At 40.7% G+C, this 15,480-nt stretch overlaps 2 protein-coding genes across 3 annotated transcripts; one reads left to right on the top strand and one right to left on the bottom strand.

The window, feature by feature from the left end:
- Nucleotides 1–140: 140 nt before the first annotated feature.
- On the bottom strand, nucleotides 141–2,045 carry ptrhd1 (peptidyl-tRNA hydrolase domain containing 1). Of its 2 annotated transcripts, none has more exons than XM_064990405.1 (3): nucleotides 1,648–2,045; nucleotides 1,153–1,410; nucleotides 141–729 (listed from the first exon to the last, which is right to left on the bottom strand). In XM_064990405.1, the coding sequence occupies exons 2-3, from the start codon at nucleotides 1,375–1,377 to the stop codon at nucleotides 559–561; spliced, it is 396 nt and encodes a 131-aa protein (XP_064846477.1). In that variant the 5' UTR covers nucleotides 1,378–1,410; nucleotides 1,648–2,045; the 3' UTR covers nucleotides 141–558. The 2 variants fall into 2 exon arrangements, with proteins under 2 accessions (XP_064846477.1, XP_064846479.1); XM_064990407.1 differs by having other exon boundaries at nucleotides 1,168–1,410; nucleotides 1,648–1,989.
- Nucleotides 2,046–7,389: 5,344 nt separating this feature from the next.
- On the top strand, nucleotides 7,390–15,322 carry LOC135557636 (uncharacterized). The gene is made up of 8 exons (XM_064991104.1): nucleotides 7,390–7,443; nucleotides 12,328–12,368; nucleotides 12,475–12,493; nucleotides 12,600–13,025; nucleotides 13,294–13,425; nucleotides 13,732–13,964; nucleotides 14,122–14,259; nucleotides 14,900–15,322. The coding sequence occupies exons 1-7, from the start codon at nucleotides 7,424–7,426 to the stop codon at nucleotides 14,238–14,240; spliced, it is 990 nt and encodes a 329-aa protein (XP_064847176.1). The 5' UTR covers nucleotides 7,390–7,423; the 3' UTR covers nucleotides 14,241–14,259; nucleotides 14,900–15,322.
- Nucleotides 15,323–15,480: the final 158 nt, after the last annotated feature.

The following is a 15,480-nucleotide window of genomic DNA, read 5'->3' as shown; positions in this document are numbered from 1 at the left end:
TTTTTACTACACTGTATTTCTCATTTTCATTACTGTCACACTACATTGCCACTAGTTGCATTACCTCTTTCTACCTCTGTTTATTGTAAGGGCTGTATTCTGTGTATTGTAAAGTAACTAATAATACAAGAAGACACAAATTAGTTGACCATGTTTAATACATCTTGTATGTTTGTAAACAGACTCCAACCATCGGCGTCTGGAAAATACCTTGCATAACCATTCACCATTTAATTTAATCACAAGATACTTGGCCACATCAAATTAGGTGGACAGACATTCACTCTTTAAATGCCCATTTAATGGCAGTCTTCATTCAGTGAGTGATGCCTCCTTGTTACTGTAGGAAGACAAACACTGACACTGCTTATCAGTGGGATTCTTCCTTGTGAAGTTGGAGCACGGACACTGAGTGCTGGTTCTTCCCCCTTCAGCATCACCAAGATGCAAAAGGTCAACCAAAAAAAAGACCACCAAATTAACTGACTGGTGTGGAGCCATGGTCCAGACTCCATTCACCAAATGCATGTTACAGGGGTCTCTCTTTGTCCCTCTGTGTCATTTGAACAGCTTGAACTTGTGCAGCAGAGGATGTACAATGTCTTTGGGGTAAGGCTTCAGGGCCAGGCAGGTGGGGACGTTCTCTGGCTGCTCAATCCACAGCTTGTGGGCGATCCCCTTCTCTGTCAGCGTCTCAGACAGGCTGGAGAGGGAGGCCTGGTCCACAGCCTGACCAAAAGATGAAGGAGAAGAGGGAGATCAAATCAAATGTATTTATATAGCCCTTCGTACATCAGCTGATATCTCAAAGTGCTGTACAGACACCCAGCCTAAAACCCCAAACAGCAAGCAATGTAGGTGTTGAAGATCACAAGCATTAGTTTATTTTCTCAACAATCACATCTATTATTCACTGCATAATTATTCCATCCTACTGTATTTACTTTACATAACGAAATTTTACGTATAAATATTTACTTTACGAAAAAATGATTTTGTTTTGAGAGGCTATTTTTATGCAGCTTGATATGAGCGCATGGGCAAAGTCAGTAGGAAACTTGTTTTGCCCACGTTCGCGCAAAACACAGGCATATCGATTTAGTTCACTATTAGCAGTATAATATTGATGAACTTGCAAGCTCATAATAGTACCCCAGTCCCAGCTACCTGAAGGACGACTTTGTGCATGCTGTCCAGTTCTGCCAAGTACTCCTGCGTGTCTGGGTCGTTGTAGTTCAGATGAATGGCAGCGATGGCAGCATGGCAGGCTTGCGTTATAACCGCCCCTAATGGCCAGGCCAACGTATGGACCAGGTCTGACCGGACCACAACATACTGGACGAGACGACGGGGGGCTGCGGTTCCTGATGCCGCCATCTTTGGTCAGTAATGGTAGAGGACCGGAGGCAGCTACGGTACAGATAGAACAACGAGACAGATATTTAACGGATGTATAAATCTGAGGCATCCGCTTAGCCAAATATGGTAGTGAGAGGAAGCCCAAGGGCCGGCAGTGGGAGACGAGGGAACGAAAAATCGATTTTTGCACATTTTCTCATCGATTAAACATTTGATCTCAATACAGTTTTCTGTTCCCAAAACTACAATCTGTTACGAGCAGAGTGGACTATGTTTTGTATACGTTACCCTTTGCCAAAGTCTTTAGAAAAAGACGTTGCTTAGAAGGAGTGCAGAGCCAAATGGAGCGGCAGGGTAGCTTAGTGGTTAGAGCGTTGGACTAGCAACCGGAAGGTTGCAAATTCAAACCCCGAGCTGACAAGGTACAAATCTGTCGTTCTGCCCCTGAACAGGCAGTTAACCCACTGTTCCTAGGCCGTCATTGAAAATACGAATTTGTTCTTAACTGACTTGCCTAGTTAAATAAAGGTTTTAAAAAAATGCTAGAACGCGCCAATAGAATCTCGCAAGATCGTACTTGGCACTGCCCACCTCCTTGCTTGATCTGTTCACTTTGACTAATTTATTTCCATTTGAAACGACATGCAGTGGTCTATCTTGGTTTAGTTATACAAATCTTTAGCTAAAGTTCTTGCTGGCTGTGCTGGAAATGATGCTTTGTTTATCTTCTGTGTAGGTACATGTATATCCCCTTGTGGTTGAAATATATAATTTCACAAGGGAAGTCAAATGTACACCACCCATGAAAGTGTACATTCAATAGGTTCATTGATTACAGTAGGCAACAAAGTATTTCAGATGGTGTGCTTTTGCTCCAGATTTGTTACCGGTTCCATCTCTCCTGTGATTCCCTTTTATAGTTACTTCTCAGATTAATTTACTCTCAATAACAATGCCTGATTTTCAAGCAGATTTCAAGCAGATTTAAATCCGGACTGAGACTGGACCATTCACTGGAATTGGGAACTTAAGGCAAACCGGTGTTATTCACAATGATCAGTGTTTGCCTGCCTCAGGTGCAGGTACTGGAGCCGACTGTGTTAATTGGACCCATGCGTCTTCATGGGTCCAATTGGGGTCCTTATCTAATAGGGATACGATACCACATATAACCAAACCCACAGTTTAAAAAAAGAAGGAAAAAAAGAAGAAGAAATGTACCAATTACGTCATGTCCTACCATACAGATTTTGCCAGTTGAAAGTGTAGTGAGTGACCCCATCTCTCCCTATTTTACTTCTAGACAACGGTGACCCGTCATTCAGGGCAGGCCACCTATTTTGAGCCCCACATTTTTAGCATGCCTGTCTTTTAGGTTGCCTGTTTTGCATGTTATTTTGGCATTAATACGTGTCACATATCATTTTGAAAACAATGTAAAAAAATATATATATAATTGAGTTAATAAAGCCGCATACAAACATGGTCTCTTTTTTGTTTTCTTGAGTAAGGCAGCTCCAAAATGCAGGTGTTTCAGCCTAGCTCAGTGCTTCCTGTGGTGTTGGGGCAAACCAGCCGGAAATACAGAGCGTTGTGCCGTGATTGGCTCAGTTTTCTGTCACTCATGGGGACACTACGTCACCGCCAAGTCTAAGAGTACAGCTACACAATTCTAGCCCCTTGGGTGCTCCCATAGAGTTAAATTAGAAGTGCCCATCCAAGAAGGCTCAAGGTCATTGGCCAGAGATAAAATAAACGAGCTCAGACTGGGAATTGTAAATCTGGCCTCTTTCTAGAGCTCCGACCTGGTTAGAGCCTGTAAGTAAGCATTTCACTGTAAGGTCTACTACACCTGTTGTATTCAACGCAAGTGACAAATAAACTTTGATTTGATTCATACAAGAGCTGAGCTAAGACTGAGATTTGGACAACAGCCTATCCTCCAGATCACTGACGTCATCATGATTTTGATGACAAAGACTTTGATGACAAAATTGGCCCATGAAGGACCACCGTGCCACCTTCCTGTTCAGGTGAGCACAGTACAACAAGATGAGTCCAAAAATGTATTGTATGCTGCTGCATAAATTATGTAATATTCCAGGGAGATATGTATACTGTAGCTAAGAAAGTAATACTAAGTGTATGTTGTGTAGTAAGCTGTTAGTAGCCCATGTGCCTCTGTAACAGTATAATTTTTAGACCATCCCCTCGCGCAAACCAGGAACCCTCTGCACACATCAACAACAGTCACCCACGAAGCATCGTTACCCATCGCTCCACAAAAGCCACGGCCCTTGCAGAGCAAGGGGAACTACTACTTCAAGGTCTCAGAGCAAGTGACGTCACTGATTGAAATGCTATTTAGCGCGAACACCGCTAACTAGCTAGCCATTTCACATCCGTTCCACCTCACCCTAATAATTTGGTTTATTTCCACCTCTTTCGCCTACTGTTCTGACTTGGTGGTGCACATTTAGCCTATAACCTGTTTTAGAGAAATGTAATCATTGAATATTGCAAGAGCTTTCATTGTCTGCTTATATGCCCCCTTTATTTATCCTACGGTTCTTACTTGGTGTACTGGGAGAACACTGTAAGAATGGCCCATATTCTGAATTTTGTCGCTGTACATTTCAAAAGTGCTAAACAAATAGTTATGTTGACAACGTCCATCCTAGCTCGCTCATTTTTGTCTTAATCAATATTACGGATTGCCTCTTATCCGCTTGTTGTCCCCTTATGCCATAGTTTGTACATCTCAATTGTCATTAGAAACCACATTTGTTTAAGCAAATCAGCCATATCAGCTATGTTTTTTTAAGGCAGAAAATGAGGCTGAATGAACTGTTTTTGCTGCCAGACAAGGCTCCGCTGATACCCAGGTGTAGTAGTGGTAAGATGTTTGGACTGCTTTTGGGACAGTTTTATGTAGGCCCTAACAGTTTGTGGGCACCGTTTGTCACCATTATAGTGTAATTAATGTATTGTTTAGTGTTGTGTAGTGGCTTTGCTGGCATGCATCCCACATTTTATTTTTTTCCCCCACAAAGATTTAAGCCACATTGTGTAGACCCATGGACAGATTATACTGTGCAAGAGAACCTGGAGGATAGGCTGTTGTCCAAATCTCAGTCTTAGCTCAGCTCTTCTATGAATCAAATCAAATCAAAGTTTATTTGTCACATGCATTGAATACAACAGGTGTCGTAGACCTTACAGTGAAATGCTTACTTACCAATAGTGCAAAAAAGGTATTAGGTGAACAATAGGCAAGTAAAGAAATAAAAACAACGGTGAAGAACAGTAGCGAGGCTACATACAGTAGCGAGGTTACATACAGTAGCGAGGCTACATACAGTAGCGAGGCTATATACAGTAGCGAGGCTACATACAGTAGCGAGGCTATATACAGTAGCGAGGTTACATACAGTAGCGAGGCTACATACAGTAGCGAGGCTACATACAGTAGCGAGGTTACATACAGTAGTGAGGCTACATACAGTAGCGAGGCTACATACAGTAGCGAGGCTATATACAGTAGCGAGGCTACATACAGTAGCGAGGTTACATACAGTAGCGAGGCTATATACAGTAGCGAGGCTATATACAGTAGCGAGGCTACATACAGTAGCGAGGCTATATACAGTAGCGAGGCTACATACAGTAGCGAGGTTACATACAGTAGCGAGGCTATATACAGTAGCGAGGCTACATACAGTAGCGAGGCTACATACAGTAGCGAGGCTATATACAGTAGCGAGGCTACATACAGTAGCGAGGCTATATACAGTAGCGAGGCTACATACAGTATCGAGGCTATATACAGTAGCGAGGCTACATACAGTAGCGAGGCTACATACAGTAGCGAGGTTACATACAGTAGCGAGGCTATATACAGTAGCGAGGCTACATACAGTAGCGAGGTTACATACAGTAGCGAGGCTATATACAGTAGCGAGGCTATATACAGTAGCGAGGCTACATACAGTAGCGAGGCTACATACAGTAGCGAGGCTATATACAGTAGCGAGGCTATATACAGTAGCGAGGCTACATACAGTAGCGAGGCTATATACAGTAGCGAGGCTACATACAGTAGCGAGGTTACATACAGTAGCGAGGCTATATACAGTAGCGAGGCTACATACAGTAGCGAGGCTACATACATTAGCGAGGCTATATACAGTAGCGAGGCTACATACAGTAGCGAGGCTATATACAGTAGCGAGGCTATATACAGTAGCGAGGCTACATACAGTAGCGAGGCTACATACAGTAGCGAGGTTACATACAGTAGCGAGGCTACATACAGTAGCGAGGTTACATACAGTAGCGAGGCTATATACAGTAGCGAGGCTACATACAGTAGCGAGGCTACATACAGTAGCGAGGTTACATACAGTAGCGAGGCTATATACAGTAGCGAGGCTACATACAGTAGCGAGGCTATATACAGTAGCGAGGCTATATACAGTAGCGAGGCTACATACAGTAGCGAGGCTACATACAGTAGCGAGGTTACATACAGTAGCGAGGCTATATACAGTAGCGAGGCTACATACAGTAGCGAGGTTACATACAGTAGCGAGGCTATATACAGTAGCGAGGCTACATACAGTAGCGAGGCTATAATAATAATAATAATATATCCCATTTAGCAGACGCTTTTGTCCAAAGCGACTTACAAGTCGGCTGGGGCCACTACTTTTTGCATATGGGTGGCCCCAGTGGGAAGCGAACCCACGACGCTTGGCGTTGCAAGCGCCATGCTCTACCGACTGAGCCACACAGGACATATATACAGTAGCGAGGCTACATACAGTATCGAGGCTACATACAGTAGCGAGGCTATATACAGTAGCGAGGCTACATACAGTAGCGAGGCTATATACAGTAGCGAGGCTACATACAGTAGCGAGGTTACATACAGTAGCGAGGCTATATACAGTAGCGAGGCTACATACAGTAGCGAGGCTACATACAGACACCGGTTAGTCGGGCTGATTGAGGTAGTATGTACATGTAGATATAGTTAAAGTGACTATGCATATATGATGAACAGAGAGCAGCAGTAGTGTAAAAGAGGGGTTGGTGGGTGGTGGGTGGCGGGTGGCGGGTGGCGGGACACAATGCAGATAGCCCGGTTAGCCAATATGCGGGAGCACTGGTTGGTCGGGCCAATTGAGGTAGTATGTACATGAATATATAGTTAAAGTGACCATGCATATAAGATAAACAGAGAGTAGCAGCAGCGAAAGAGGGGTTGGGGGGGGCACATAATGCAGATAATCAAATGGCTACCCGGAATACCTGTTCAAGAGTCTTTTGGCTTGGGGGTAGAAACTGTTGAGAAGCCTTTTAGTCCTAGACTTGGCACTCCGGTACCGCTTGCCATGCGGTAGTAGAGAACAGTCTATGAATCAGGCTACAGGTAAGTCCACTATAGTCCTTGTACTAGATCTCTTTGCGCTCTTTCGGCAACTTCTAAAGCACAAAGAGATCTGGGACCTTATTCTTCTCCATTTCTCACTAGTGTTAGTGCCATTTTTTTATAGATATAGCCTGTGCACTATTGTAAACTGGGTGGTTCGACCTCTGAATGCTGATTGGCTGACATCGTGGTATTTCAGATCGTATACCACGGGTATGAAAAAACATTTATTTTTACTATTCTAATTTACCTTGGCAACCAGTTTATAATAGCAATAAGGCACCTCGGGTTTTGTGGTATGTGGCTAATATACCATGACTAAGGGTTGTATCCAGGCACTCTGCGTTGTGTTGTGTGTAACAGCCATTAGCCATGGTATATTGGCTATATACCACACCTCCTCTGGCCTTGTTGCTTAATTATGTAAATGTTCAACATTACTATTACTTTTGTAAATGTATTATATACCCTTCAAAGAGAATATTAATTTAAACATATAGGCAAGGAGCAACTGTAAACGTGATGGTGACATCATGAGAAGTCAACCACTCAGTTGATATCATGCAAATACAGGAAGCTATTTAAGTGATGTGCGTGTCCATTTTGAAACCGTTGACAAGAGAAGAGAAGATGGCGTTATCTGAACCAAGGTACTTTATAACTCTTTTAAACTAAATTATCCTTTATAATATTGTCTAGATTATGATAGTCCTGTAAAATAATACAGTAGACAGACACCACATTACAGGAAGTTAAGCTATTATACATATTGTGGTATAATACAGGAAGACATTGAGAGCTGCACACTGTTGAAAAAAAGAAATAATCCAAAAATGAGGCAAAAAAAGAGATGGTTTAATTGGGATATCCCAATTAAACCATCTCTTTTTTTGCCTCATTTTTGGATTATTTCTTTTTTTCAACAGTGTGCAGCTCTCAATGTCTTCCTGTATTATTGAAGCTCAAAAGTTCATTGTGCAGAAAAAAGTTGTACAATTTTTTTGCGCCAAGCCATTATCAGTGTGAATGGCGGTAAACTACAGGAAATGAAAGTGATTGAAGACAATACTAGCCTCTCTGCTATTTACTCACTTGTTATTAAAATAAGTTTAAACATGGGAAAATGTAAATCTGATTTTGGCCTCTGGCTATATAAATCAGCTCAAACTCATTGGAAGACTAAGGGAAATACTAGAAAGTCAACAGATTGGAAGGCAGACGCCTTGATTCATTTCCTTTTGAAGATGAGCGAGTAGATACGTGTTTGGGGTAAATAGCAGAGAAGCTAAAGTATTCTCTTCAACCGCTTTCATTTCCTGTTCTTTACCACAAAAAATGTATGACAACTTATCATTCATTTACAGTGACTAGCTAGTGAAAGTCTACACACCATTGCACAGTCTTCACATTAAATGAAAATTGAATCTACAAAGGGATTACATTCGATTTTTTTCCTACCAATCTATACAACCTACTGCATATTTTCAATGTGAAACAGAAATTATAGAAAATGTACCAAATTAATAAAACATGAAGATGTATTGAGCAACTTTTAGGGCAACATAATAGCCATAGTTTTTGTGAAAATTGCTCATTAAGTAGGAATCATTGATGGACAGCAATATTCAAACCTTCTCTCTGATTTTCAAGCAGATTTAAATCTGGACTGAGACTGGACCATTCAGAAACACTCAACAACTCTTGGAAAGCCATTCTGGTGTGTCTTTGGAATTAAAATGTGTAATTCTCCCACCTAAAAATACACCTCTATCCCAGGGTTTTCACAAGGTTACGGAAGGTTTTCTTCTAACTTTTTTAATTGGCTTTTCTCCTTTCATATTTATTTTGATCCTGAACTTGCCAGTGACAAGCATACCCATAACATGATGCTGCCACCACAATACTTGTTTATCAGTGACTAGCCACCGTGCTTCTACATCTGCATTGCTTGCTGTTTGGGGTTTTAGGCTGGGTTTCTGTACAGCACTTTGTGACATCGGCTGATGTAAAAAGGGCTTTATAAATACATTTGAATCAGGATAAAACATTTATACGAAAGGAGCAGAAACCCACCGCAGTCTTTTGAAAACCTAACCCTGGGATACAGTTTTGTTTTTTAGCGGGACAATTACATACATTACTGTCCATTAATGATTCCTAACCAAATTTACTGAGCTCGAGCAAATTTGAACAAAACAATGGATATATGATGCCTTAAGAGTTGTAGAATCTTATTTAAGAAAATGCACAGCTGTAAGGGCTGCCAACGGTGCTTTCACCAAGTATCAAAGGAGAAGTTTTATTTTTTACATCCAAATCTCTATTTTCTATGTAAATGGAATGTTGTAGAATGGTCCAGACATTGTGTTATCCCAAACTTTATACACAAAGTTATATTCCCTTTTGAGCGACTCAAGCCCGTTTTCCCTATCCAGCTGTTCCCTTTTCCGTGTAGTAACATGTAACTGCCAACATAAAGAAAACACCAACATAAAGCGTCTTCAGAGGGTGTTGGGCCACCACCAGCTGCCACAATAGCTTCAATGCGCCTTGGCATAGATTCTACAAGTGGGTTTTTCTATAAATAAATGCGGCCAATGTGTGACATTGGGATCAACATTTCAAAATTGGTTTAAAACATAACTAACAAGGAGGTTAATGCAGGGATCCATCTAAGAATAAAAATGAATATTTGCAAATTGACCCATAACTCCAGCTATACAACAACATAGGTCTAGGACTATACATCCTTTAAGAAGGGTTCATACAGACACTGGCAAGTCACATTCAAGGACTTTCAGGGACTTTTGCAAGCGCTTAATTGTAATTTTCAATGTTATACAATTGTATAATGTCTATAATTTACATGTAAGGCCTAATATAGAACCCCCCCACCCCAAAAAAGCAGGCAAAAAGTGTACAAATAAATAAATAAAAGTAGACCATTGACACTTTAAGAATAACGCATTTTTCAGGCCTTGCTAATGCATCGATATTCAAATTGTTTTTACATAACAATATGTGAGAATAATGTGGACATTGCCTAACTCAATAGATTGGATTCATGCGTGGCACTTTTTCTGTAGCCTATGTGGCCGACGCAGGCATGAATAGCGTTGAGTGTTGCTCAATAGTCTATTCTACACAATTGTGCAAAGTAGACTCGGAGCCCAGTAGACTCAGTATCAAATCCGAGGCACAAAGACATATGAAAACTTGAACTCATTACCTTGATGCTTTCTTTGTTAAATCTAACGAGGCCCTGCTGTAAATCAAACAGACAATAATAAATGTTAAACATAAATTCGCTAGGGGTATTTGATTCTTACAGGGCCAGCATCCCGGAGTCGCCTCTTCGCTGTTGACGTTGAGACGGGTGTTTTGCGGGTACTATTTAATGAAGTTGCCAGTTGAGGACTTGTGAGGTGTTTGTTTCTCAAACTAGACACTCTAATGTACTTGTCCTCTTGCTCAGTTGTGCACCGGGGCCTCCCATTCCTCTTTCTATTCTGGTTCGAGCCAGTTTGCGCTGTTCTGTGAAGAGTTTAGTTTTTGTTTATTAATTCGACCATTTTAAAAAACAAGCACACATAAAACTTAAAAGCCATACATACACATGAATAAAATCATTGAGGATCACACACAATAAAGTCTGGGACTTATTACCATTGTGGTCCTTTTGAGAGAGAGAGAGTAGAGTAGAGAGTAGTATATACAGTTGAAGTCGGAAGTTTACATACACCTTAGTCAAATACATTTAAACTCAGTTTTTCACAATTCCTGACATTTAATCCTAGAAAAATATTCCCTGTCTTAGGTCAGTTAGGATCACCACTTTATTTTAAGAATGCGAAATGGCAGAATAATAGTAGAGAGAATGATTTATTTCAGCTTTTATTTATTTCATCACATTCACAGTGGGTCAGAAGTTTACATACACTCAACTTGGGTTAAACGTTTTGGGTAACCTTCCACAAGCTTCCCACAATAAGTTGGGTGAATTTTGGCCCATTCCTCCTAACAGAGCTGATGTAACTGAGTCAGGTTTGTAGGCCTCCTTGCTCACACACGCTTTTTCAGTTCTGACCACAAATCTTCTATAGGATTGAGGTCAGGGCTTTGTGATGGCCACTCCAATACCTTGACTTTGTTGTCCTTAAGCCATTTTGCCACAACTTTGGAAGTATGCTTGGGGTCATTGTCCATTTGGAAGACCCATTTGCGACCAAGCTTTAACTTCCTGACTGATGTCTTGAGATGTTGCTTCAATATATCCACATAATAGTCCCTACTGCAGCAAAGCACCACCACAACATGATGCTGCCACACCCGCGCTTCACGCTTGGGATGGTGTTCTTTGGCTTGAAAGCCTCCCCCTTTTTCCTCCAAACATAACGATGGTCATTATGGCCAAACAGTTCTATTTTTGTTTCATCAGACCAGAATACATTTTTCCAAAAAGTACAATCTTTGTCCCTATGTGCAGTTGCAAACTGTAGTCTGGCTTTTTATGGCGGTTTTGTATCAGTGGCTTCTTCCTTGCTGAGCGGCCTTTCAGGTTATGTCGATATAGGACTCGTTTAACTGTGGATATAGATACTTTTGTATCTGTTTCCTCCAGCATCTTCACAAGGTCCTTTGCTGTTGTTCTGGGATTGATTTGCATTTTCGCACCAAAGTACGTTCATCTCTAGGAGACAGAACGTATCTCCTTCTTGAGCTGTATGACAGCTGCGTGGTCCCATGGTGTTTATACTTGCATACTATTGTTTGTACAGATGAATGTGGAAATTGCTCCCAAGGATAAACCAGATTTGTGGAGGTCTACACTTTTTTTTCTGAGGTCTTGGCTGATTTCTTTTGATTTTCCCATGATGTCAAGCAAAGAGGCACTGAGTTTGAAGGAAGGCCACCTCCAATTGACTCAAATTATGTCAATTAGCCAATCAGAAGCTTCTAAAGCCATGACATCATTTTCAGGAAGTTTCCAAGCTGTTTAAAGGCACAGTCAACTTAGTGTATGTAAACCTCTGACCCACTGGAATTGTGATACAGTGAATTAGAAGTTAAATAATCTGTCTGTAAACAATTGTTGGAAAAATTACTTGTGTCATGCACAAAGTAGATGTCCTAACCGACATGCCCAAACTATAGTTTGTTAACAAGAAATTTGTGGAGTGGTTGAAAAACAAGTTTTAATTACTCCAATCTAAGTGTATGTAAACTTCCGACTTCAATTGTACATACTATTTTTAAAATGTTATTTGACCTAAAAAGTGTGGGGCTCAAAACAGGTGGGGCTCTGCCCTACCTGCCCTGAATGACTGGTCACCACTGGACAGCTTGCACTTCCATAATTGCAAGGACAGAAAAGTAATGTTTTATGTCACACGATTTGGGACAAATCTGTCAAGACACCAACCATGAGGAATTGTATTGAATATAGCTATGATCCCATTATATCTTAATGTAAATACAATTACATATATATATATATTTAATACATTTTAGAATGTTTTGTGTTTCACCTACAGACCTGAGCTTAAGACTATATATAGCTACTATGTCATACAGGGTAAGTGAAAATAGAACAATATGTCAAAAATATATAGATTTCATAACGGTTTCATTATTTGGTATAACACTAATTTACCTTCTCATTTTCTTCTTTGTGGATGCAGCTCGGAACATCCCTCGAGGGTAAGGGTCTGGTGAAAAGAAAAGAAACTACACTACAATGTTGCCACACGACAAATGTGTTTTTGTTTGGCGACAACTTCATTTATTTGCCTGAATATCTTTCCAGGTCTCACCAAGACTCGGAGAAGCTAATCAGAGGAGAGGAGAGCCCTTACATGCTGCCAGGAGGAAAATTTGTCGGACTCCTTTTCCAAAACACCTGTGTTCTGAGCAGTCTATTGGCCGGAATACATATAACAGCAACAAGATTTAGCAAAATCAAAGATTATTTTATGACAGACAACACAGTCGGTGCAGTCATAACCTTTCTCGATAACAAAATGTATAATGAGGCGATGGGTCTTTGGCTTATCAATTTAGAATTGCGTGTTGGAAAAAAACGATACTTTTCCCATAACGAATGTCTAGATTGTAGAGGCTATGTCAAAGACTTCCTACCAAATTTCGATGACCTGACAACTGTCAAATATGAAGACGACAACAACGATCACGATATGAGCCCCTCAGCTTGCATTTACAATGGAACACTGAGGTAATAAGTCATCATTGACTACCTTTTCTATTTCATTGTTATAAACAAGCAGGTTCTATTTAATTATTACTTCTCTACTTTATCGGATTACATTTATTTTACAGTTCTAAGAAATCATTATACTTTATAGGTGTGTGCAAATACCATATGAAATATAAACCTGAAAGACACATTTTGTTAAGATGCCAATGGCATTTTGATTTTTGAAACTGTTATTTGATTTTCTCTGTCCATCCTGTTGTGTTTATCTTTCTGTGTATTGTGAAAGCAATTTTAAGATATATGGTCACGTTTACATCCTGGACACCGTAATTGACCCTAAACTCATCCTGGTGAATACGCTTGGCCGAATGGAAAACGGATGTATTCCTCCTTATGTCATCACGGATGATTATTCAAGGTACTGTTAGGTTGAACTGCGTAATGCTTTTAAGGTTTAACTTGTAGGCTATGTTTGGTGTCACTACCAGTATGGTGCATATAGAATGCAGAAAATTAGGAGATTGAAGGCTGTGATCCAATACTGAGGTTAAATATTTAAAAATTGATATTTGACCGGTTTAGGAATGCGAGTTAGGTTAAGGTTAGTTTCAGTGAGGTTAGAGAAATGCATAAAAGTTAACATTGGGCATAACCCAATGCCAACCCCAATACAGCTTCTGTTTTTGTCTTATGTCCATTCTGATTGAATTTCTACTCCTAACAGGAAGTATGAGCTTCAGTTCCTTTTGCTGGGTTTGATCACAGCAGAGATCAAACACATGGTGCTGTGTGTTAAACAAGAAGGAGGGCGATGGATGCTGTACGATAACTCAGGAACGCCCCAATTCCAGAACTTCAACATGGAGATAGAAAGGAAGAAATACGTTGTTTACCTCGCTGCCTACGTGAATTTGAACAGTGCATATCCAGAGAAACAAGTGCAAGAATCAGAGCAAGGTGAGGTATAACCAAGAACTGAAAACAGTTCTGTGTTGTCACTGGAATCTTCAGTTATGAAGTCATCCTATATTGTCTTAAGTGATTCAATTCCTAACTGCAATTATGATTTGGCAAATGCCCCTAAACAATAATATGCTACTCCATTCTTTTACAGTAAATGACCTCCTCCTGCCAGTGGTTGCAACAGTCAACACCCACCGATCAACATTCCCATTCAGTTTGCCGGTGGAAGAAACAACCATCTCCACCCTGCAGACCTGTCAGCAGCAATGAGAGGATGCTTCCCTCCAAGGTCTGTTCCTAACTAGAGTGACTGCAGTTTCTTTTTGCTTTCCACTGTCATCATAGGCTTGTTTTAAGGGGGTTTGGCATTAGACTGAAATATTTCATTAAAATGTGTTTAACACATGGGGTCGGTGACAGTAAGAGCCATCGCAAAAAGAAACGAGTGTTCGGAGGGAAGAAATTGATAAGCCCTTGCTAAGCACAATTAGGATACTAGCTGAGATTCAGCATCACGGACAGCAATAGATTAAATCATCACGACATTTGACATTCAAAACCACAGGGCATTTTTACCACTCTTAGGCTTTTGTTTCATTGTAGACTAGGCTGCAGGGATGGTAACAACACAGCTAACTTACACACAAACATTTAGCCTGTACGAGAAGTAAACATACCACTTTCCCACCACCGGTGAATCAACTGTTAATGTGTGGTAGGGATCAGAGACCCTTTGCTTTGTGCAACTTGACTGCATTCCTACCAAGTTAAGTTTGTCTTTTTTTTAAATGAAATCATTTTTTCATGTAGTCTACTACTGCTTATGAGTGAAAAATTATGGAAGACCGACCCCTGATTTAACAAAATATGTGTTGTCATAAATTACTTGTAAATGACTGTTTTATCTTTCTGTGTCTCCCCTGTGGTAGTGGAAAATGCAGAGGAATGTGGCTGAGGGCACCCTGGCCTGAATACACCCAGACATTCATTGCCTGAGCCCACTTGGTTGTGCTGCTGATCCCAGTCCTATGGAACCCTTGCTGACCACGTCCACCTGGTTGTGCTGCCTCCACTGAACCAACCTGCCTCCTTTAGCCGCTACACCAACAAATGTTTATTTCTTTACTTGCCGTGTCTTTGTTAAAAGCTATCAGACCGACCACGGGGTCTTGAAGTATTGGAAATCTCTATCCGGTACAGCCAAGCCTCTCAGCCTGGTTCCTATCTAGGTTTCTTCCTTTTAGGGAGTTTTTCCTAGCCACTGTGCTCTTGCTTATGCTTTGCTGTTTGGGGTCTGACAATTGCAGATGTAAAAATGGCTTTATAAATAAATTTGATTGATTGATCAACAACAGGGATACCTTCTCCTTGATTTTACACACGAGGCACATCCAGGTTCACTAAGTACAATACGGAAGTATGAGGTCTGTAAGACATCTGATCGCAACTTAATATAATTCCAGACCGAAACATTGCATCTATCAAAATTCCAAAATAACTTTCATTAACA

This window comes from Oncorhynchus masou, chromosome 16 (assembly GCF_036934945.1).
Source record: "Oncorhynchus masou masou isolate Uvic2021 chromosome 16, UVic_Omas_1.1, whole genome shotgun sequence".
In the NCBI taxonomy this organism is placed as follows: Eukaryota; Metazoa; Chordata; class Actinopteri; order Salmoniformes; family Salmonidae; genus Oncorhynchus; species Oncorhynchus masou.
This window is presented reverse-complemented; position numbering and strand designations above follow the sequence as displayed.